The 25633-nt window shown below is 35.7% G+C and overlaps 1 protein-coding gene across 3 annotated transcripts in view; it reads right to left on the reverse strand.

Moving 5' to 3' along the window:
- Positions 1–25633, reverse strand: part of kat2b (K(lysine) acetyltransferase 2B) — a 66915-nt gene that overhangs the window by 35294 nt on the left and 5988 nt on the right. For all 3 annotated transcript variants that reach the window (XM_039736383.1, XM_039736382.1, XM_039736384.1), the window contains exons 2-6: positions 22417–22543; positions 11198–11343; positions 11010–11099; positions 9659–9840; positions 9036–9227 (exon numbers count right to left, since the gene is read on the reverse strand). In XM_039736383.1, the coding sequence (XP_039592317.1) occupies positions 9036–9227; positions 9659–9840; positions 11010–11099; positions 11198–11343; positions 22417–22543 (737 nt within the window). The remainder of the gene's footprint in view (positions 1–9035; positions 9228–9658; positions 9841–11009; positions 11100–11197; positions 11344–22416; positions 22544–25633) is intronic.

Consider the following 25633-nt stretch of genomic DNA (forward strand, 5'->3'; position numbering starts at 1 on the left):
CACACACACACACACAGGTGAGAGAGACGCACACACACAGACACAAAGGCACGCGCTTAAGATAGACATACACACACGCGACAGACAGACACACACAGGCGCGTCCGTGCATTGTTGCAATGTTATTTTTCTTGGTTGTTTATTAAATTACGGATTTTTCAAATGTTCATTTTTTTACCTGTGCTCATTAAAAAAAAAGTGTTTTTAGCGAGCGGGTCGTAAGGCTATAGCGCAAACTCTTGCAGTGTTAGTTTTCTCTGTTGTTCAAGGTTTTCTTAGTGTTATTCAATGTTTTTACATTTAGTTTACTATTACGCTGTGCATTCAATGGTTTAATTAACTATATTTGTGCTTAAAAACTTAAAAAATATATATTTACATACAGTTCATACGATCTGGAACGGATTAATTGTATTTACATACAATCCTATGGGGGAAATTACTTCAGTTCACGACCAAATCAGGTTACAACCAGAGTTTTGGAATGAATTATGGTCGTGAACCAAGGATCCACTGTATTACTGTCAGACAAAATTACAGGCATTTTATGGAAATACAAACCAGTATTACTGAGAGAGAAAATTAAAGGCACACAATGCAGTGACGCATATTACAGCCACATACAAGGTCCCTTGCCATTTAATATAGACTGTTCCTACTAATGTTTATGCACTACTGTTCTAGCTCCCGTTATTGTAACAGGCTTAATGTCTAGTACAGTATAAAAAGCAAAACTGAGTACATTTCAAGAACTACAGCTTTCACAAAAATGATCTTTTTCATTCTATCGTCCATTAATTTGCACTTTCTGTCTTCAAGTATGTATATAAATTGCATGAGCCTTTGATACTCATTTAGACAAATATAATTGCCTTATAATCACAGTCTGTCTTTCAAAACAGGTAAACAGGTCATAGGAAACCAAACTATCAGTATTTCAACATGGATTTGAACCTTAGATCAAAAGACTGCAGCTGTAATGCCAGATAGAATTGTGATTATGTCTGACTTTTTCTTTGACTTTCTCTGTTGCAACTGACTACAAATACTCCAAAGATTTATTTTCACTAGGGTTGCTGCTGACTAAAATTTCTGTTTTCCTCTTCTTTGTTTTCAACTGGCCATATTTCAATAATTAATTGATGAAAAGATATTGCTGGACTCCATTTATGTTAATCAGTTTCAAACTGCTTTGTTTTCCTGCCTGTTTAAATAAACCAGTGTCTTTATGTGTATTTATTATGTAACTAGTAAAGAAATTAGATTCAATCATAACCTCAGTTATTTGGAATTTGAAATATTCATGCATCCAAATGGTGACACTACAACAACCTAAATCAGAAGGTGGCATGGCTATACGTAATTTTTAATTTTATCAATGGGCAGACAAACATACAAGCTATAAAAACCTGGACATTGACACAAATAGATGAACACACACTAACTTGATCTGAAACAGAAATGAAATCCTGCAGTACTTCTTTATATCCTTTGCTTTGTACACCAGTAAATACAAGTATTATCAATATACTAGCAACCCAATTGTCCTTCATTCACTCAGAATATGGAACCAATGTAGGAAGCACTTCAAGTTAGACAATATTTTATCTATGGCACATCCACATGATAACCACCTTCTTCCACCCACTCAAGCTTACACAGTTTTTAATGTTTGGAAAATGCATGGGATTAAATCATTTAGAGATTTGTATATAAATAATGTCTTTGCATACCTATGAACAATTACACTACACATTTAGTTTCTCATAAAAACACAATGTTTGTACAAATTAAAAACTTTGCTAAATGAAATCTGCCCATTTTTTCTTACCTCCCATCTATTTCTATTCCAGAAAAGATATTGATCAGTCTTGAAGACCCAGACAGAATTTCTATAATATATAAAACCATTTTAAAGTCCTTATCTTTTAACAATCCCAGAGTTCAGTGGGAAAAGGATTGCTTACTCAACATTTCAGAAAAGGAGTGGAAGGCAGCCATGCACATAATTCACTCTAGCTCCATATGTGCAAAGCATTCTATTATTCAACTTACAATGTTTTATTGAGGAAGTTTATCTCATTTAAAATTGTCCAATATATTTCCAGGGCAAAATCTAAACTGCCAACATTGCAATCAAGCTCCAGCTTAACTAGGCCACATGTTTTGGGCGTGCACCAAATTAACATCACTCTGGACAAAACTTTTTAAATGCCTATCAGACAGCCATGGTGTCACAATCCCTCCTAATCCATTCATAACTATGTTTGGTGTACGCCCAGATGGGCTTAAAGAGGAGAAGAACAAACCAACTGTAATTGCATTTACTTCACCACTAGCACAAAGACTTATATTGGTTAACTTGAAAAATCCAATATAAGTCTATATAATCCTAACCTACCTCTTTTAAGTCAGTGGGTAACTGATGTTATATACTATTTGAAGTTGGAAAAAAAATTAATTCTCACTTAGAGGATCTGTTCAAAACGTTTTAAAAACCTGGCAGGATCTACTCAATAACATTTTAGAATAAACATTTATATTGGGGAGAAAGACTCCTTTCTCTCTTTACTACTCTTAAAACTTTTGCTCTGGCTGTTGGCCTTCCACTCTTTCGTATGGGTGGAGGATGAATTGAATTTAGCTTTCTTAAGTTTGACTTGATTGTGTGGAATGTTACATGCTTTTAATAAATTCAAGAAAAGATTATATGTAATGTACCTAGTAATTTCCAAAGTTTGTATTTGCATTTTACCTGAATGCTCATCACTGAGCTCTGCATCAACACTCAGTGAAGAGTGCTATACAAATATAAACTGAAATTAATTTTGCTACCACAACATAATCACGTTATCTTTCATTTACATTACAATTAAACTCGGGCGGCACGGTGGCGCAGTGGTAGCGCTGCTGCCTCACAGTTAGGAGACCTGGGTTCGCTTCCCGGGTCCTCCCTGCGTGGAGTTTGCATGTTCTCCCCGTGTCTGCGTGGGTTTCCTCCGGCACTCCGGTTTCCTCCCACAATCCAAAGACATGCAGGTTAGGTGGATTGGCGATTCTAAATTGGCCCTAGTGTGTGCTTGGTGTGTGGGTGTGTTTGTGTGTGTCCTGCAGTGGGTTGGCACCCTGCCCAGGATTGGTTCCTGCCTTGTGCCCTGTGTTGATTGGGATTGGCTCCAGCAGACCCCCGTGACCCTGTATTCGGATTCAGCGGGTTAGAAAATGGATGGCTGGATGGATTAAACTCTTACTTTTGACAATCATAAGCTTTTTAAAAAAATGTAAAAAATTTTAAAGAAATATAAAAGAATGCATTTACTCTACATAAAATGCAATCAAATAAAAGTTAACATCCATCCATCCATCCATCCATCCATCCTCTTCCGCTTATCCGAGGTCGGGTCACGGGGGTAGCAGCTTAAGCAGAGAGGCCCAGACTTCCCTCTCCCCGGCCACTTCTTCCAGCTCTTCCGGGAGAATCCCAAGGCGTTCCCAGGCCATTAACATCCATCATTAAAATTCATATCAACAATTCAAAAAATATAAACAAAGCTAAACCAAACAGATACACTGAGATATACTATGTGTCTTGCTTGTGCTTAATGAGTCTACACTGAAATGCATATACAATGCAATGTAGAAGCAGTTTTAATTTTCTCAGCATTCCAAGAGGTGGTACAAACAATTTACTGCTACTCTAATCACAAGACCATGCAATTAACACTTTCTATTAGGGGAAGAAAGTGTCTGGTCATCACGTTTTCCATTGTTTCACCACACCTGCACCCCATATACTTAAATATGCCAACTCATTTATTGTAATCTTTTTAGGATACAAGTTGGATGGCTAATTGTATATAAAATCATAAGAACATAAGAAATTTTATGATAAGAACAGGCAATTCTGCTCATCATAGCTTGTCAATCTCTATTCATAGTATTAAAGAGGACTACTATCTACAACACTGCTTAGAAACCTATTTCATACATAGAATATTTTCTGCAGAGAAAACACTTTTAGACATTCAGGCAAAATTTACCTTAAACACTTTAAATTGTGTCCAAGTGTTCTAGTTGAACAATTGGAAATTAAGAGGAAATGCATGCAAGATGGAAGCAAGGAAGCACTTCTTTATGCAAAGAGTTGTGAAAATCTGGAACAAACAAAGACATGTAGTTGAAGCAGAAACCATGAACACTTTAAGAAATATCTGAATGAGATATTTAAAAATGTCTCCAACTCCTCAGTCAGATGAGCTTACAGAAGGGACTGGAGGCTAGGAATTGCATGGTGTGGAGGATGAGGAGGACAGTATTTTTGGAAAGTGGTACAGAGGGAAGTAGAAATTAAGGTATTATTATATTCTCTAAAAATAATATAAGAAGGCCCAGCGGGGCATAGTGTTATTATTACATATTTTGTACCTTGTTTTTGTATTATTTTGTTCTTTGCATTTTTTCTTCCCCCTGTAATTATTTTGTTTGTAATAAATATTACCCTTATAAAATTCAAACTAGCTTAAAATGACATCTGTTCTCCGTGCAGAATTGACATTAAAGAACCCCAAATTGGCACATCCTCGATTGTGTAATTATATCTTCTATTTTAACTTTATATATGTAAAACCTTAAATTAATTTACAGTACATTAAACTTCATCTGTCACATACCTACTGAGCTCTCAATTATGTCCAGGTTCATTTGAAATTATTTTGCTGATTCTACAGTATGTTCCAGGTTTAGCCATCTGCAGACTTAACCAGCTTGTTAGCTACAGTTTTATCTAGATCACCGACAGTATACAAATTAAAAACAGCAGTAACATTAACGTCTACCTCTAGGGCAACACCATTTTTAAGATCACCTAGTTCTGAAAAGGTCACTCTTGCATCAATTCATTGCTTCATGTTTTTAAACCAATTGTTCTTTCATCTTCACTTCCTGTCTTGAATATTTGAGAAGTTTTTTACTCTACTCTCATTAACCCAACGTGCTGTACTTTATCAAAAGCTTCTTGAAAATCAAGATAAATACAACCATAAACACCCCTCAAATGCACCGGAACAGTGCTTTTGTTGGGTCCTCATAAAATTTTAACAAATTTGTAAAACATGATCTCTTTTTAAGTGAAATGTGATCTGGTTCTGAAGGTGTATAACTTCAAAAGTTTTAACTGATGCAATTTTTTGCAAGTATTTTCAAAATCATTCAGTATTCCCTACAGTGACTGGGACATCTCTAGCTTCTTCACAGGTAAATACTTTTGAAAAGGCAGTGTGGAACAGTAGTTGGACGTCAAACAGTGAGATTGTGGTTCCAAATGTCACTACTGACACTGTGTGACCATAAGCAAGTCAACTCAATCCCTGAGTTTCAACTGGAAAAATAAAGGAAATGTAACGAATTGTATTCAAAATGCGGTAAGTCACCTTGAATAAAGGCATCAGCCAAATAGGATATTAATGATAATAAAAAATAAAAAAAATCTGATATTTCCTCTTCCATTTACTTAACTTCCTCTGATTAACTGTAATACAAATTACATGATGGCATAGTGATTTTCACTGTTACCTTACAGATACAGCATCCTAGAGGTCAAACACCAAGTCTGTCTAGTGTGCGTATTTTTCACATTATCTGTATTTATGAGTAAGTTTTCCTCTAAAATCCCTAAAGACATGTTAAGTGCACTGGAGACTATAAGTTGGCCCAATGCGAGTGTGCATGAGTTGAATTTGCAATGTACTGGCAGTATCTCCAATGCTGGGTACTGTCTTGTCCCTGTGCTCCTGGGATAAGCCTGGGTCCCCACAATCTTGAACTGAATTATGCAGGTTTGAAAATGTTAAATTGTTCCTAATATACATACTGCATGTCTTCTCTGGTTGTTTTCTTGCTGCTGAAATACCGATAGAAACTCTCAGGATTAACTGCAGCATTTTAGGGTATGTACTGTATTTTCTACACACTGGGCATCTGTGGATAGGTTGACAAATTCTTGAAGGGGCAGTAAGGCCACTAGCCGTGGGATTTATTACAAAACTGTAGCAACTGGTAAATTATTTGCCTTTTGTGCATGTATGCAGTATTTAAACTATACAAAACAAAATTTAGATTCATATAGGGAAGTAACACAACAAGAACCATGGAAAGCAACTATTCTGTGTCACATATGTTGAAATATGTTTTTCTTCTGTGAAGGGTCACCAAGCATGTAATGAAATGTTGTAATGAGCAGAATCCAATATGGGAAGGACTACATACTAAGCATAAACAAATCAGAGAGTGATAAAGAGTCTGTGTTTTTGAAAATATGTATTTTTGTCTACCCACATTACAATGCTGTGGCTGTATTTTCAGAAGAGTATGGCACTGGTGAGCATTTTCAACAGTCCCCATTTTCAAGGGTTAAAAACTTTGGGGTAGTGTAGATAAAAGAGCAAAATAGAGACTAACATCTGTGTTTTAAATGAAAATGTAGTAGTATGGACAGGGCCTCAGACTTAAATTTTGAAAAAAAAAGAGAAAAAATCACTAATTACATCAATTAAATTCTGTTAGTGTGCTCTTCTCATTCTAGGATATCACCATCTAAACATGCTTATAAATAATGTTATATAGTTATCTACTGCACTCCTAGACATCATGCCTATATCCCTGCAGGGTCCCAAATAGTGGTGACAGGTTGCATTTTTTTGCTCTGTACATTTGGTGATAATCATCCTATAAACCTATCAAATCTATAAGATGCAGTTTATCTACCAACTAAAGCAAGTTCATGTTTAAACCCACACTCACATAAATGGCCTCTTCCTCATTTTTTCAATTTTTCCTGTCTGTTCCAAAAAACATACATCCAATTATACTTTACACAATCGTGATTCAAGTATCCGACAGATTTCTGTTACTGTCATATCATCATAATTATGTGTTGCTATATGTATCTCCCATGTTCTTGCTTTATTTTTTATTATTAAAAAGCAATAAAATACACACTTTTTATCCTAGTACTCATTTTGATTTTTCAATTTCCATGTTGACTCATATATTAAGTTATTTGTTGATAATCAACAATGATAAGTTATATTGTCTGATATCTTATATAAACTTTTATAACTAGACTCACCACCATTACCTAGTTTAAACCATCCAAACTACCCTGATGTCCCTCTGTCCTTCACACCACCCTGACATGTGTTAAACCTTCTAATCTTCCCAGTCTTTTCTGACCAGCAGGTGGCAAAGGCATAATATCACACAAGACCGCCTTGGCAGTTCTATTCCTTAGCTCTATACGTTTTTCTTGTAGGATTGGTAAGATGTGCCACTTGTTCTAAAGTGGATTACCATTGCACTTGTCCTCTCATTGAAAAATGTTTTATACAAATGAGCAAAGTGTACATAGCAGTGAAGAACATTGCAGTGTTGTGAGTATCTGGATACAATTAATGGAGCAAACACTATAGAAAAGGGCGAACTAAACATAAAACAGCAATATAAGCTTATGGTTTGACAAAAACACAAATATTTCAGGTTTTATTATAACAAGTGAATAAGGATAAGGCCAACTCACTCAGCAATGAAAGCAAATAAAAGTAAAAATGATGCACTGACTGTGAAATGGGTTTGAATAAAAATGTGCAGCCATGGAGGACCTCTAAAACTGATATTGGAAACCACTGATATTAGCTATTAAGAAAAATTCAGTAAATTTAACTGTTAGACTTGGCTTAATAAATTCACAATTTCTCTGTTTCATCAGTGACCAGTATTGGTGAAATTTCAGGGAACATTGTACCAATCCACATTATTCTTAAACATGGAAAATGTAACATTTAGTACAATGAAATATCAGTATGCATCAGAAGACAAAAAGAGAAGAAGGAAAAGATTTTGAGTTGCAGAGATAAGATGCATCACTTATCAGCTTTTTCTCATATTCTATCATGCTTTGATTGCCATTTTTAGTCAGGTAACATCTTAGCTAGCTACAGTATGTTCCATCACAGTTAGGCAGTTAGGCGTTGTTCACACAGCTCTATCCTTTGTATAGTAAAAAAGGAGTTTAAACATGTTTTGGGGATTATCCCATAATGGGCACAGGGATTATTCTTTGAACAAAATTAGATATTGAATTGCTCTGGGTAGTGTAGAAGCAAACTGAATGTATTCACGAAGTCCAGCAACATACAAAAAGTCAAATCTTGTTCTCAACAACAAGGTATACAAATATATTCATCCAAAACAATGACACTCTGTATGTTAATAAGACCGCTACCTTTATGCACCCAGATATCCCACATATAGTATCTATTACAACTGTGATACAGTCATTTCTAAATATATTGTAATTATTGTATATCAACAATTACTTAAAAGACACTTTGCACTGAACTGTAATATGATATTCCAAAAAATAAAACAGGCACCCATTAGACAAAAACACTAACCCATAAAATGACTTTGCAGTAGCACATAATTGTTAATAAGAAAGCTATATCAAACATTGCTGATAATAAACATAATCGATAACAGACATTACTGCAAAATCAAACAGTGGTAAAAGAATGTTTACACCTATAACCAACTGATACTAGTTTGATAACAAGATATTTTTGATCATTATGTCATTTCATTGGTCACTAACTAGAAATAGTTAACTTTAGTCAAAAGTCTTATCCGAACACTAAGCTCCCATTTTATTATCATATTCCTAAACTTTTATTTTTCAGAAAATCACTGAAATAGCAATGCTTCACCAGTCAATCTCACAATCACCTCTTGCATAACATGTGAACAGTCACCAACGTACAGTATTTCAACTTCTCCACCTGGTAATGCCGCTTAAGACTAACTTCCACAGAGTGAGACAGTGTTTTTTTTTTTTTTTTAAAGATAAAATCATCACTAAATATTTAGAAGTGCTACTTCTCATTTTGACTGATGCAAAAAAATTCCTGAGTAGATGTTGTATATTTATAGAATTCCTATGAAATGTATGGAGTAGAAGGCTTAAAAATTCACACAGTTCTTACTTTGGAAAATGTGTGAGGATTAATGTTCGTTTCTCTGGGGGAAGCTTGTCTTTTTCTTGTCTGGCCTGTTCCAGTAGCTGCCTTCGCATAACAGTAAAGATAGATTTAAGAAGTGCTCTCCCAAACACCTGCGTTGCTTCATATCGAGGAAGACTGTCGCAGAACTGGGGAACATTACAATAACACAACCACCTGTAAAACATAACACACTTAATAAAACACAGATGCAGTTCACTTGTATTTACTTTTTTTGAAATACTACTGATAGCAACATCACACTATGCATAACATTTTTATTACTAATAGCTATGCACTTAAGCTATCATACTTCTTTCCAGGTGCAAAAGAAAATATTTTCCATTATAAGCTGACAATATATTAATTAATGTGTTCCATATATCTTTTTCTCAATTTCTTATTAATTAATATAATCAATCTGTTTTTATTTTACACAGATCCTTTCACAGTTGGCATTATCTAAAGTTACTTTGCAAACCAACAAGATTACAGTACAAAGCAGCTTGTAATTGCAATTGCCATTATGTATGCACAAAATTAGCTTATTCTGGTTGTCTTGTGCATTTACTTGAAACAATATCATCATAATTATTATTTAGTTCTACCTGGTATAATTCACTTTATATCCATCAGCGTCATCATTGGGTGATCGGAGTCTTCTTTGAGATGGAGTCTCAAGCTGCCAGTAATTGATTTGATTTAAAAACATCTTGGCAAGTTCTACAATAGTCTGTCTTTCTTTGGAGGGAAGATGGTTGAATTTATATTGAACAAAATTGTTTACTCCCTAAAATTTAAACATTAATAAATTAATTGAAATTTTAAAAATACCAATCTAATAAGTTTAACTGTACTCAGTAAGAATTATTATGTAAAAAAAACATTTACATAGTTGATTATACTTGTAAATATTCTTCCTCTTGTTGCATCAGCCAAGCTTTTTGGAATGTGTACACTGGTTAGCAAAAATCCATAGTCATAGTTCTGATCAACAGAAAATGCATAAACACCAATTTTATTTTTTAATTTGTTTTATAATTATGGTAGTTTCTTTGGCAGACTATATATAATACAATCATTTAAAGGCTACTGTTGTTCAATATTTAGATACACTATGTACTGAGTTTTTTTTTCATACACAAAATCACTGTTTTCTAAATAGAGTATTTAAAGCTTACTATAGGTTTGATATACAGAATAGGTACTAAGAAGCTACACAAATATTACACGTTTAACAAAAAAAAAACTAAAATAAATGACCGCCTGTTTCTACCATATTTTGTTTAACATAGCAACTCATACAACAATTGTACCAGAAAACATACCATCAGTAGGAAAAACATATAATCATTTATGAATAATGTAAATGCTGGTTTGTAGAACCTATTCTAGTAAGATTGCAGGCAGTGTGGTGTAGTGGTTCAGGCTTTGGACTGCGGTCATGGGTTCAAATCATGTGTGACTATGAGCAGGCCATTTGACCTGCCTGTGCTCCAATTGGGAAACCAAAAGAAATGTCCTCAATTGTATCATAAATGCTGTAAGTCACCTTGGATAAAGTTGTCAGCTAAATAAGTAAATTTAAATGTTTTGTTCAAGCAAGTATTATCTTGTTTCCATTACATTTTCAAAGTTAAAGCTATTCATAAATTGAATTGCTGAAACACTGTCATTTCTAATTGCTTTAATTCAAGAAATCAATGTTTCATGTTAAATGTCCTTTTGGGTTCATATACCAAATTAATTTATAGTGTTCCAGCGTGGTCATAATCATATTTGTAAAGCAAAACAGGTACATATTTGTAAAGTAACACAGCTTTGGAAGACACTGTCCATTTTTAATATAAAATAACTGTATTCCTGTATGTTATACCAGGTGGTCACCTTGAAAAAATATATCAACCATTATTACAGAAGCAATGGTTTTCAGCAGCATAAAATATCTATTGTGCTTACTTGCTCAATGCTGGGTTTTTCAAAAGGTGGGCTCTCTGAAGCACCTTCTACTACAGGTTTGCCCATCTGCAAGATGCATTTTCTCAAAAGCTAATAAAAGGAAATAGAAAATAATAAAAGCATGTATGATATTTGAATGAAAATGTAATGCTAATTTATAGCTTTAATTTAGGCACTCAGCTACATACTTTGAAAAGACAGAAATAAACTTGTTTAGTGTCAGCATCTTCTTCTTTATGTATGCAAGTAAACAAGTGTTCCACATCCAAAACTATGCCCAAAAGTCTGTTCATCTCCTCTTCTGACACATTTTCTAAGTGAGAAACATGCTCAGCTGTAAAAATAAATACATCAATTAAATAATTAAATACACAGAATATTCGATGAAAGGTATCTGAAAATAAAATTACTTTATTAGCAAGAAAGTGTCTATCTATTACAGCAATATTAATCTAAGTGCATCTACATAATAGCATAGAATTATCTAGTCTGTTTTTTTGGAAACAAAGTCTCAACAGCTCTTGGCTTATACTGCAACATTTGTAATCAACTAATACTCTCTAAAAACATGACACTTATTAGAGAATGAGTTGTTAATTTTTTTCTGGAGTAAATATATACAATAATTATGCACACTTTACAATTATGCCAAAAAACAATAAGATACACCAGTGGCTGCTGGTTAAATAAAAAAGGAACAATTAAGGGTTCTGAGTCTGAATTAAAACTGAATTAAAACTAATTTAAAAATAAGGCAAAAGAAGTACAGTTCAAAAACTCTGGTCGTAACCCGAAGTAATTTCCCCCATAGGACTGTATGTAAATACAATTAATCTGGTCCAGACTGTACAAACTGTATGTATATATCTTTTTTTAAGATTTTTAAGCACAAAAATAGTTAATTATACCATAGAATGCACAGTGTAATAGTACACTAAATGTAAAAATGTTGAATAACACTGAGAAAACCTTGAACAACAGAGAAAAGTAACATTGCAAGAATTCAAGCTATAGCCTTATGAACCGCTCGCTGTAAACACTTTTTTTAATAAGTTTTAAGCATAGGGAAAAAAATGAACATTTGAAAAATCTGTAATTTAATAAACAACCAAGAAAAGTAACATTGCAACAATTCACCCTACGAACCGAAAAATGAACATTTGAAAAATCTGTAATACAAAAACTAACCATAAACTAACCTTGCATGAGTCAAGTTCTCGCATGAAGGAAGTGAGGAGGAACTGGGAGGAGAGGAGATTACAATTTTGAGGTAAAGTCTGTGACGTTGTGGGTTCGCTGCATGCTCACATCTCGCTTCCGGAAGTCCTTAAACCCATCACTGTCAGTAACGTTACCGATGAGCACGACAGTGAGGCACTACTGTACAATTGAGCAAGGGGATGGTGCAAAAAGTGCCAAGTGCTTTTATTAAAATCAACAAAACAACAATCAAAAACAAAGTCCAAATTAAATAATGTGCAGTGCTTTCAGAATCCTTCAATAAGTAAATAATCCCATAAAAACAGAAGTGAAGTGGAGGTTAAAATCCAATAGAAAAAAGTCTTCATTAACTACAATGAGGTTAAAAGTGCTGGAAGCAGTCTCTTTCAAAACAAGCCCGGTGCATTCTTTACCTGGTGACCCCCGCTGCCTTCTCGGCCTTACGCGGCTAGCCGTCCTCACTCCAGCTCCTTGATCGCTCAGCTGGAGTGACCGCTTCCTTCTGCCCCACCGAGTGTCAGTCAAACACCCCTGCTTGGGCTCACTGTCCAGCTGCCTGCCTGCCTTGTTCACACCAGTTCTTTCCACACTGCTTCCTGCTTACTTCCTCACTCCGCAATCTTTTCTTTTTCCTCCCTTTAGCCGCCTCGCGCTTCTATTTATGAAGAGGACGTGGCAGCTGTAGCGCGGCGATTATTTATTTAAAACTGGCCTCTTGACGGGAGCTGTGGACCCGCTATACCATAAAGTCCCTCTGCGCAATGCACGTCTGACCGAGAACAATGTACTGTACAGGGAGAGACTGAACACGTGTGTAAATCACCGGCGCGAACGAACCGGAAGGAAAACTGGCTTGTTCGTCACCCGAGTGTGTGGTCGTGAACAGATGCAAAAGTTTGGCAAACTTTTTGGTCGAAACCCGTTTTGTACGTGGTCCGAGACGTTCGTGACCCAAGGTTCCACTGTATGTTCCATTAGCGCAAGATTAAGGAAGGTGGCTAAATCGAAAACCTGCAGCCATTGTGTCAATATGTTGTATAAACCAGCAACAAACAAATACTTTTACAAATAAAATTTAACAGAAAAACAGTGGTTTTCTAATTATAAAAGATACAAAAAACTAAATATACTGGATCTGTAATAATAACATATAATACCCATATAAGTATTTCTTATATATGAACAGGAAAAAAAGGAACTCAGAGAACTGATCATTTCAGTTTATTCTTACAGTTTACCTGGGTAATTAATTCTATAGAAGTTTATAACATTGCTGTGTCTTAGTTCCACTTAGTTCTAGTCATCCAAGTTGAAATGCTGGCCTCGCTTCTGCCTCTGTGAAATGTACACATTCTATAAAGAGGTTCAATATGAATCATTTTGTGTTCTTAAGTGATTGTGCCTGTCCTAGGCTGGTTTTCTGCCTCTCACATGAATATCAGTTTCATCTGCCCTGACGGTTTTCTGCAGAACATTGCCTAAATATAGCATGAGATATTTAAAGAATTGTTTATGAAAGAAAGTGCCAATACAGTAGGTGTACTACACACTAAGTCTGTGTCACATATTGTGGTTAGTTGTGAGATGGCAGGAAACATTATAGTAACATTCCAAGAATGGGTGACATACTATAATGCAGTTGTGAAAATAAGACAAAATAGGTTTGATACTTTCATGTTGAAACTAAATAATACAATGACTAGGCCATTTTCGTTAAGATTTCACTTTTCACTTTAAACTGCCTACCATATGCATATGGTGAAAAAATATTCTTAACTATCTGAAAAGTATGTTGGAGACATTACTTAGTCGAAAATACAGTATTTTATGTGCTGCCAAAAAAACAAAAAAACTACTGCAGGGTGAATTAACTCTTTGCTAAACAGAACCTCCCCAATTTTCCTCAACTTCCACCTGTTTCTATTACAGATAAATTTTGATCAGTCTTGAAGACTCTGCATCTCTACAATTTATAAAAACAATTTAAAGTCACTTCCTTTCAAAGATGTGTGAACGGAACCTGGGCACAGACAGGCAGACATGTTGTTTTTCACCCACCACACGTTTATTTACAAATATATATACAAGTTAATAAGTGCTCACACAACACCCCAAAGTCCTGGCCACACACAATGCCTTTCTTCAGGCCGCCTCCACACTCGCTTCTCCTGCTTCGTCCTCTCCTCACCCGACTCCAGCCTCGAATGAAGGGAGGCGGCCCCTTTTATCTTCACCCGGATATGCTCCAGGTGCTCCCCAGCAATCACCCGCCGACATGCTCCTGTGTGGCGGAAGTGCCAGCTGTACTCCCGGAAGCACTCCGGGTGACCCTGCTTCTCTTCCCCCCAGCACTTCCTGGTGTGGCGGAAGTGCTGAGGTCCAGGGTTCCCAAGGCATTAGGGCACCCCCTGGCGGTGACCACGGGCCCCTACAGGGTTGGGCTTCCATGCCCTCAACCCGTGGCCCCCAAAGCAACCAGGGTGGCGGCCCACACGTGATCCAAGGTGGGCGCACGCCCTCTTCTGGTCCCTCAAGGCATCCCGGCCGGGTTATCGCCCCTGGCATCCCTGACAGGTGACAGGGCAAAATGGGGAAATGATCTTTCAGTAAATATTTCATTAAAAAAAAGTGGAAGGCAGCCATGTACAGAATACATTCTAGTTCCACATGCGCAAAACACTCAATCATTCAACTTAAAATCTTCTATCAAGCACATTTATCTTGTTTACAACTATCCAAAATGTTTCATGGCAAGATTCAACCTGTGAACACTGCAATCTATCTCCAGTTCAATGGGCCACAAATTTTGGGTGTGTACCAAATTAAGATTATTTTGGACAAAAACCTTTGAATGCAAATCAAAGAGCTTTGATGTCACAAGCACTCCTATTCCCATTAACAACTGTGTTTGGTGTACTACCAGATAGATTTAAAGTGGAGAAGGGCAAACAAACTGTAATTGCCTTTACTTCACTACTAGCACATAGACCTGTCTTGCTCAACTGGAAGAATCCCACCCCACCACTTTTAAGTCAGTGGGTAACTGATGTCCTATACTATTTGAAATTGGTAAAAAACTGAAATTCTCATTCAAAGGATCTGTTCATAACTTTTTCAAATCCTGGCAGGACCTAATTAATAACATTTCAGAATAAGCCTCTACATCAGGGGAAATTATACTTTTCCTTCCTTGCTGCTTTTAAAGATTTGCTTTGTTGGTTGACTCTCTTCTTTTTCTTCTGGGTGTTGGTGATTGTTAGATTTGATTTGATTGCATGGAATGTTATTTGATTTTAATCAAAATCAATAACAAAAAAAAGCCTGTCAAAGAAGTTGGACCTATGCTTTTGAACTTGGAGCTAGGGGGCAGGACATTAAAATATGCAAACTACAGATGCAAATATTTAAGACTAATTTGTTTTCCTGACTAAACATAACTATGTTAACCTTTGCCATTTTTATTCTGGATATTAAAATAACTTGGGTGTGCCTCCTACATTTCCAGTCAGTATATACGGTCAGCAAAAAAATCTAAATCTAAATATGTAGTGTCTGTGCTGCTACTTTAAAGAAAAACAGATCAAACAGGGACAGAGTAATATGTTCTTTTTTGTGTCATTTTAGCTTCAGCATGCAAGTTTTTTTTTTTTTGTTCTTTATTTCACCTTATACAATTTCTCGTATTAGGAATTTGTTAGTTTTCTCGTACCCCTTGGGATCAGAGCACAGGGTCACCCATTGTAATTGAAGTTTAAGGGCCTTGCTCATGGGCCCAGCAGAGTAAGATCTCTTTTGGCAGTGATGGGGATTTGAACCTCAGAGCCACCACTCCGCCCCGCATATGTGTAAAAGGTGGAATGCAATGCTTGAAAGCAACAAATACAGTAATAGACTGATTTACTAAGCGATGATGAAATAAATCGATTCATTAAGCAATTTAAAGCTCAGGAACTTTAAAGAACTGGTGGGCAGATTAAGAAGTTCACTGACTAGTAAACATCTGTTTCCCAATAACAACATTTCTTATAAGTGAACACTGTAATTAATATTATTACTTAGGTGTGAATTACAAATGACTACACAGACCTGATTATGTATTTTTACAGAAAAATAAAATAATATACAATTAGTGTGCTCCACAGTAACTGTATTTGAATATTTCTGTAATTAATACAGAATATGACTGATCAAAATTCATTTTAAATAATTCACTAAGAAGCAGAGCGAACTGCAAAATATGTTGTGTTATAATGCGTTTCACTCCAGTTGTTCTTAAATACACCTAGTCTATTTGCATCATGTCTTAGGCAAAAAATCCAAAGAGGGAATCTGAATATGCTAAAAAAAAGTGTATTTGCATTGTTAATATTTTTCCATTAACAATGTGTTTCTGGTTGAAACTCCTTATTAATGAATGGATTTACAAATGCTGAAAACATATCAAAATAGGCTTTTATACAAAACATGTACCTTTACATCTATGTACAATACAGAAAATCAGTTGTGTGCTTCATATTTATGAAAGATAAAGAATGCAAAGAGGGCTTTGTTATTATAATGAGAGTCCTTTCATCAGTGGATATTAGTTACATTAAATGCTCCTTATTTATCTTTACAATTCTGATTAAAAGTTAATATATTTTTATAATGGTTTATGAAATTCAATATTTAACCTCTTCCACTAAAATGAAATGTAATCTTTTCTTTAAATAACAGGATACTAAGAAACTAGTGATTTGGTAAAATACAGGCTAAACTCGAACCATATCTGGCAGCCCACAGTATATATAAAAATGTTATGTGATTTATTTGTATAATGCTCAATTAAACATGTTTATATTTGTCTAAAACAGTTTAAAATATTACTGAATTACTGAAAATGCATATGCAAAGTAATGCTGCAATAACTGATTATATGTGTTTACTCACTAAGCTGTCTTTCTGTCTTATGATAACTTACTTTGGAAGTTAGATTTTCTAGTAAGGTAGCAAGGGATGCAACCAAACATAACAAAGATAACAACCAAAACTGTGTTATAAACTATCTTTATATGCATTATTGGTTGCATAGAAATTAAGTGTATGTCTCAAATTTTTCATGTATGGCATTATTTCAGGGTTGACTCCTGTGTTGCACTCACAACTCGGAACTGTATCAAGTGGGTTCAGGAAATCTGCGGGTAGGATATTCAGATTTCTTCAGAGGTTCAGTTCAAGTTGCTTGCAGCCTTCTAGTTTTTATAGTGCTTTTAATGTTTAGGCAAATTTGCACATAGTACTGACCTTTTATTGACTTCAGTATTCTTTGCATTTATCTTCTCCAAGTTGATTAGATTTACCAGAAATCCAGTGACCAATCAACTTCATTAAAATCATATTACATAACCTTTACATTTGCCTGTTATCCCCAGCTAAATTGATCACTACACCCAGTTCAGTAAATCTTTGGTAAGTTTCTTTCAGCCAAATATGTGTTTTCTGAGAGCAGTTCTGTTATGCGAGGTCTGCTGGAAATTAGGTCTTTAAAGAATGCCATTTGACGTGTTTTCTGTACAGACACCTCTTCAAAGATAGATGGTACAAATGACAGAGACTGAAATACATACGTATATTCAGAGCCTACTTTTCATAGGTTAACACCCATCTTTACTGTAATCCATGCCATTGTCACATTATGTTTCAATGCTTACCTCTATTTGATATATTTGCTGTGACTGAATGAGCCTAAGTGTCTAAACAATTCATAGACTACCTTCTATGGCTGTAGCAGAATCCTGATTTAAATCACAAACCCATTGATGTTTTTTTCTGTTTTTATTTACACTCAGTCAATGATTATCAGGAACTGTTGTGCTCTTTGAGGTTGCAGTAATATTTACAGAAGCAATGTATTTATTTTTTGTTTCTAAATTCAATACATGGATGGCCACATAATTGGGTTGAACAAACAGTTCATAGCCTGAACCTGAAAGGAAGACAGTAAGGAATTGGTTTTGCAACTGTCCAAAGACTACTAATATGTGAATTATAAGTTGCTAGCAATTATTGTTTGGATTGTTTTCTTCTTGTTTCAGAACTAAGTCAGGTGGATGGCAAAAACCAATACGTGAAGTTTTGTGCTCTCTTTGAATTTCTAATATTTCTTAGGAAATTTATTTTTGCCTATTCAACATGCTCCTGAATCAGTACCCTTCACATGCCTCAGTTACGAGTTGAGGTGTAGGATCAATTCCATTGTGGTAAGAGAGGAATTCAGACTGGTAGAAATCCGACAAGTCCTTTGTATATGTATGGTTCAAACAGATGAAACAAAGTTGGCTCAAACACAGGTATTAGGTGGTGTCCCTCAGGAATCAGTGCTATGATGGCAGCCCTTTTGTAATGTATATAAATTACCTGGACAAGAATATAAGCAATAACCTGGTTAAGCTGGCAGGTGAAACCAAACTAGGTGTAAGGGCATATAATTTAGAATCAAGTAAATTGTTGCAGCGGGAAATGGACAGTATACAGGCTTGGGCAGGTTTCTAGCAGATTAAATTTAATGTAAATGAATGTAAAATAATACACATACTGCAGGAAGTAGAAATGTTGAATATACTTGAAAGTAAACCTTATGAGAAAGATCTAGGAGTCATAGTGAACTCCTCAGTACTATCAAGATACTATCAAGATAGTATACAGAAGCAATTAAAAAGGCTAATAGAATGTTAGTTTATGCTGTGTGGACTACAAGTCAAGGGAGGTGATGCTTAAGTTATACAACACACTAGCGAAGTAATATATATATATATATATATATATATATATATATATATATATATATATATATATATATAATGCACTAATAAGGCTTCACCTGCAGACTACAGTTTTGGTCTCCATATTACCAAAAGGACATAGAAGTGCTAGAGAAACTACAGAGAAGAGTGACTAAGCTGATTCCATGACTAACTGGTACAAGCTACGAGGACAGACTGAAGAAGATGGACATTTTCAGGTTAAGTAAATGAAGGATAAAAGGTGACATGATCAAAGTTTTTAAAATTAAGAAAGGAATTAGTACAGTGGATCCCAGATGTTAATTTAACATACGTTAATTTCTGCAACAAGAACATAGGGACACAGTTTGAAACTTGTTAAGGGTTGTTTCACACAAATGTTAGAAAGTTTTTCTTTATGCAAAGAACTACAAACACATGGAATAAAATTACTTAATAGTATGATGGAGAGCAGGTCTTTAAAGACATTGAAAGCCTAATTTGATGTTGTGTGTTGTGTTGACTTGAGTTATGCAGGCAAGTTCACATGCACAATATCTACTGTATAATAAAACACTAATGTCTGTGTGCCCAGTTCCTCTGAGCAATTTCACTGGTCAGTTTGGCATTGGTGTGATTTGTCACGAAATTGGAACTGCAAAGGTGAGATGCACAAGGAGGAGGAAAGGCATAGGAGGCACCCTGAGAGAGTCACCTTCAAAGACGGGAAGTATAAAAACAGAAAAGGGACAAGAAAGTCATGTCAAAAAAATAACACAGTCTGAGAAGCAGGCTTTGCTGTATATATGGGATGAATGTATATTTTGTTAATTGCCTCAAAACTCACACAATAATATACTGATTTGCTTTGGCATTTTAGCTGGGAAAGATGGAAAGCACACACTGCATGGGTTGCAAAGCTTCTCTGCTAAATCGTGCATTTGAGTTGATACTAGGCCACATCTGGCTCCATGTGATTATCACCTTTTACCCAATCTGAATGACTACCTCTGTGGGATTAATTATATCAGTGATGAAAACATCAAGTCAACTACATAATAGTGGTTGCAAAAGAAAGTCAAAATGTTCACTTGAGCTGTACAGAAAAGGTTCCAAAATCTTATAAGATGTGTATTAGTGTTTATGGGGATTACGCTATTTTTACTTTTGATCCTGACAACTTTTTGATAACTGCTTAAGGGTGTATTGATCAAATATCAGGGCAGAAACCTCCTCAAAAACCCACACAACCTAATATATATACTATAGACTCAAATCCACAATCAAGCATCCTACCATCCCAGTAATCTGTCTGGTTAAATAAGCAATTCAAGAATTTTTTAACATTTGTGTATGATTTGTTGTTTACTTTCGGAATTTCACATTATTTTGTCTGGCCAACAAGCATTCTCTTCAGTCTTTGATTGTGGTTAAGGCCTCGAGCATCCTTTGAATTATTTTGCTTTACTTTCCATTGTTAACAATTTCAGCTTTATTCACTTAATTTGTATTTTTGTGAATTCTGCAAGTTTTCTTGTGCAATTTCAATAAAAACATAGTCATAAAAAAAGTGTTCTGTTGATTATGCCAGTCACCTGAAGCTTTATAAAAGAAACTGCTGCACCTTCTGTTTTTTTTAAGTTTTTGACTGATTTAGTTCATCTCTGCCACAGCTCTCCTCTTACAGCAAGGACTTTCTTTTGTTAGGTTTCTTCTTTGGCATATTCATGTAATAAACATAGGTTTTTATATTTTCTCTTGAGTTTTTTTAATTATTCAGCCACCTTCTGAGTTTCAATTTTCATTAAGTGTATTGGGTAATATTTATTAAAAATGTCTTACTTTATTCTTTTATTAATGAGCCTTTGACCTTTAGGCATTTTATCCTTAGGTTGTTTTCCCTTTCTATTCATTACTATTTAGCTGTCTTAACAGTATTCATTAATTTGCTAAAACAGACTCATTACTCTAGCAAAACTCAACATGTTTTGAGCATTTTAGTTTAGGTCATTCATTTTTTGTTTTTTATTATGATCTTGTTAAGAATCAATTGTGTGAGTGTTCTAGTCACTTTTAAATCAATAATTTAAAATTAATAATTTATATTTTAGCTGTTAGTTTTGGAGCTGTACCTGAAATAGCAATCACAACGCATATATGTTCTAGCCAGACACCTTACATGTCCTCAGTTGGCTGGTTCTTTAAATAACACATGCAAAATTCCAGTATCATCTGCAACAGTCAAAAAAAAAAAACACTCGAGTATACTGTACTGGCCTTATCTGAAACTGCTAAATAGAAAGAAAAGCTTAAAATGGGCAAAAGTTTAGAATCAACCAGAAATCCACTGTCCAAAGTCACTGTTTTTTTGGTCATTTTAACCTTACTCTTTCCATTGTTGAACAAGATACTGGTGTGTAAAATGTATTTATGGACACAGCCAAATGAGGAACTGGAAGGCATCTTGTCTTTCAAACTACATATTCTGATGTACTTATCCTGTTGTGCATTTAGGCATTCTGCTTCTTTTTCTGTCTTAGTTGGAGCCAATTTACCCTTTTCTCTCAAAAAAAGTTGGAGATAACTTTGTATAAAATGTTTGTTTCCTGGTAATGTGTCCCTTGGAATACTCTACATTTTGCAAAAGAAAAATAGGCTGACATGTTTCTTGAGAAAGCTGTTTCACATTTGGCTATTTTTGAACTTGGAATTGAACTTCACAAATGCCAGAACCTTATAATCCCAGAAACAACAACTCACTTGATATTGAACAGAATAGTTAGGCTTCAGCTGAGATAATACAATTAGAAAATTTTTCTGATAACCAACTACTACTTAAACATCATTAATTAAGGATGAGTGAAAAGAGCTTACTATTAGGACACTGGAGTAATAGCTACTGAAAAGGAGGCTGTGCAGCCATAGCTGAACACTAAATTATAAATGAATCATTTCAAGCAGTAATGACCATTTGTAACATTAACTATATATTGGCTATATTTAAAATCAATTTAATGGTGTCATGATAAAAAGGTATCAATTTCTATCAAAAACAAGAACATTTCCAGGTGATTCAAAACATTTGAAAGCTAGTGTAAATATGACATTGAAATATCTGAATATTATCCCTTCCACATAGCACACTAGCATTTGTACCCCTACTTCCTAAAAGTAAATGTTAACAAAATACCCCTGCAATACTTATACTCATAAACGTGACAGATTAGATATGCCTACTTGCAGGAACATATTTAAATACAGTATGTTTCAAGTGCCTACTAGTCACAGCACTTTTAAAGTAAATACATTAAATATACATTTGAATCACAATATTATTACTAAGCAATTTTTACAATATTAACATTAATTTTAATAAATAAATGAATAATAAATTTAATACATTTTTTCATATCTTGCCTACTTACCCAGTTCATGACTACAACTGCGGCAGGGCTCATTTAGGCTAACCACTGTCTGTTGCAAATCAACTCTTGGTGGAGTTGGAGGTGGGTTCTGACTCTTCCAGCCATTACACTTACATGATTCTTCAGCCTATAATAATATATACAAATGGGAGAATTATATAAACACATGATTATCTTGTTTTATTAAGGCATCTGTCTGTTAAGAATAATTTTCTGTGTTGTCCACTATATAAACTGCTCAAAAAAATGAAAGGAACACTTTGAAAAACATCAGATCTCAATAGGGAAAAAAATCCTGCTAGATATCCTTACTGATATGGACTGGGTAAAGTGCTAGGAACGAAAGGATGCCACATTGTTTGATGGAAATGAAAATTGTCAACCTACAGAGGGCTGAATTCAAAGACACCCCAAAAATCAAAGTGAAAAAATGATTCGGCAGGCTAGTCCATTTTGCCAAAATTTCATTGCAGCAACTCAAAATCATACTCAGTAGTTTGTATGTATCCCACATGCTTGTATATATGCCCGACAACCTCGGGGCATACTCCCATGAGACGATGGATGGTGTCCTGGGGGATCTCGTCCCTGATCTGGATGAGGGTATTATTGAGCTCCTGGACAGCATGAGGTGCAACCAGGTGGCATTGGATGGACCGAAACATAATGTCCTAGAGGTGTTCTATTGGAGTCAGGTCAGGTGAGTGTGAGAGCCAGTCAATGGTATCAATTCCTTCATCCTCCAGGAACTGCCTACATAGTCTTGCCACATGAGGTCAGGCATTGTCGTGCACAAGGAAGAACCCAGACCCCACTGCACCAGCATAGGAACTGACAATGGGCCCAAGGATTTCATCCCGATACCTAATGGCAGTCAAGGTGCCATTGTCTAGCCTGTAGAGGTCTGTGTGCCCCTCCACGAACATGGGTCACCAGACCATCAATGACCCACCACCAAACCGGTCATGCTGGACTATGTTTCAGGCAGCATAACATTCTCCATGACTTCTACAGATATTTTGACGTCCGTCATATGTGCTCAGGGTGAACCTGCTCTCATCTGTGAAAATCACTGGGAATCAGTGGTGGACCTGCCAATTCTGGTATTCTATGGCAAATGCCACTCGAGCTCCATGGTGCCAGACAGTGAGCACAGGGCCCACTAGAGTACGTTGGGTCCTCAGGCCACTCTCATGAAGTCTATTTCTGATTGTTGGTCTGAGACATTCACACCAGTGGCCTGCTGGAGGTCATTTTGTAGGGCTCTGGGAGTGCTCATCCTGTTCCTCCTTGCCCAAAAGAGCAGATACTGCTCCTGCTGATGGGTTAAGGACTTTCTACGGCCCTCTCCAGCTCTCCTAGAGTAACTGCCTGTCTCCTGAAATCTCCTCCATGCCCTTGAGACTGTGCTGGGAGACACAGCAAACCTTCTGGCAATGGCACTTATTGATGTACCATCCTGGAGAAGTTGGACTACCTGTGGAACCTCTGCAGGGTCCTGGTATTGCCTAATGCTACCAGTAGTGACACTGACCGTAGCCAAATGCAAAACTAGTGAAAAAACAGTCAGAAAAGATGTGGTGGGAAAAATGTCAGTGGCCTCCACCTGTTAAACCATTCCTCTTTTGGGGATCGTCTCATTGTTGCCCCTCTAGTGTACCTGTTGTTAAATTCATTAACACCAAAGCAGCTAAAACTGATTCACAAACCTGTCTGTTACTTAACTAACCAGATCAATAGCCCAGAAGTTTCAGTGACTTGATGCTATACTCTGATTATAAAGTGTTCCTTTAATTTTTTTGAGCAGTATATAATTTTAGCATTAATTATATGCTAGAAGAGACACATGGTCATTAGTATTTGAAGCAAATTGTGTCACAAAAACTACTGTATAGTTGGGCAATTTGCATGAAAACATAATAAGTATCACTTGAAGAAATATATTATTCCAAAAAAAGTCCAAGGAATGATTGGAATTACACTGGGCTACATGTTGGGTCATTAATAGCAGATGCAACTTTCATATTTAGTAGTATAGTTAACCACTTTTTGTGTCATGGATGCAGTGATCAAGTGCTGAACTTTTTCCAAAGGACTTTCAAATGAGCATTGTGCAACTGCTCTTTAAGAGATGCAAGTCTATGGATGGTGTCAACATCAGTTTAGATGACTACCCTACAATGTCCTCCACGTGCTCTGCTGAAACACATATGGCACAATTTTGGCTAGTGAAGGCCAGTGGCATCACATTTTTGGTGAGATCTCAGCTGTGTGTAGTCAGGTTCTAGATACAAACTACTACCAGGTGGACCTGCCATGGATATGATATTTCAGAAGGTCCCTGAAATGTGTCAGTGTACAGTAAAACTTCTCCAAACAAGCAATGGAGTTGTCCAGATTCACAACTCCAATTGTTCTAGCAGTTTGTCTTTGAAGATTTCTGTACAGATTATACTGTTGTGCATGTTTTCTTTATCAGAAAGTCAGCCCCAATGTAAAATTGAGAGGCACTGCTGAAAATAACCACCAATCAATACACAGTTATCAAAGGAGTGATCACTGAATGATAAATCTCATACTGAACACCGTCAATTGAGTTTGACCTCAGTAAGTCATGAGTCCATGGTCTAAAAGAAACTAGCATTTTTACAAAAATATGAGTAATACAACATTCATATTCCATTACCAACCCTCCTCTATTCTGTTTGTCGTCCCAGTATCTTAATGTTGCACTTGGTACTACTGCTCTACTGCCAAGCTGCTCTCCTGCCTGTGGAAAAGTCATCTCAGATAAAGGAGTGTTGGAAACATCCAATGGAAAGATTCTCTCATCATACTAGACAGCCCAGCAGTAACTCTACTGTAGAATGCCCAGGAGAGATGCCTGTGTCGGACTTTATATTTGACTTTTTCTTTTATGGTTTTCATTTACTCAATTGTCAACTGGTCATTGTTCAACAATTGATTAACAGAAAGAAACTGTTGGTTTCCTGTCATGTCAATCAGTTTTTACTTTGCTTTCTGCGTGTTTTAATAAATATGAATATTATATGTACTAATTCTGTATTTATTAATTAGTATAATCTATGCTTCCATTTAACCTGAGAATTTGTTAACAGTGCTGTGCACCTGCACTCAGTGAAGAGCTCTATACAAAATAAGTTGTACTGTATTGTACTATATTGTATTGTGTATACTGTAAAGGTAATTTGATTCT

This window comes from Polypterus senegalus, chromosome 15, assembly GCF_016835505.1.
Source record: "Polypterus senegalus isolate Bchr_013 chromosome 15, ASM1683550v1, whole genome shotgun sequence".
Classification (NCBI taxonomy): Eukaryota; Metazoa; Chordata; class Cladistia; order Polypteriformes; family Polypteridae; genus Polypterus; species Polypterus senegalus.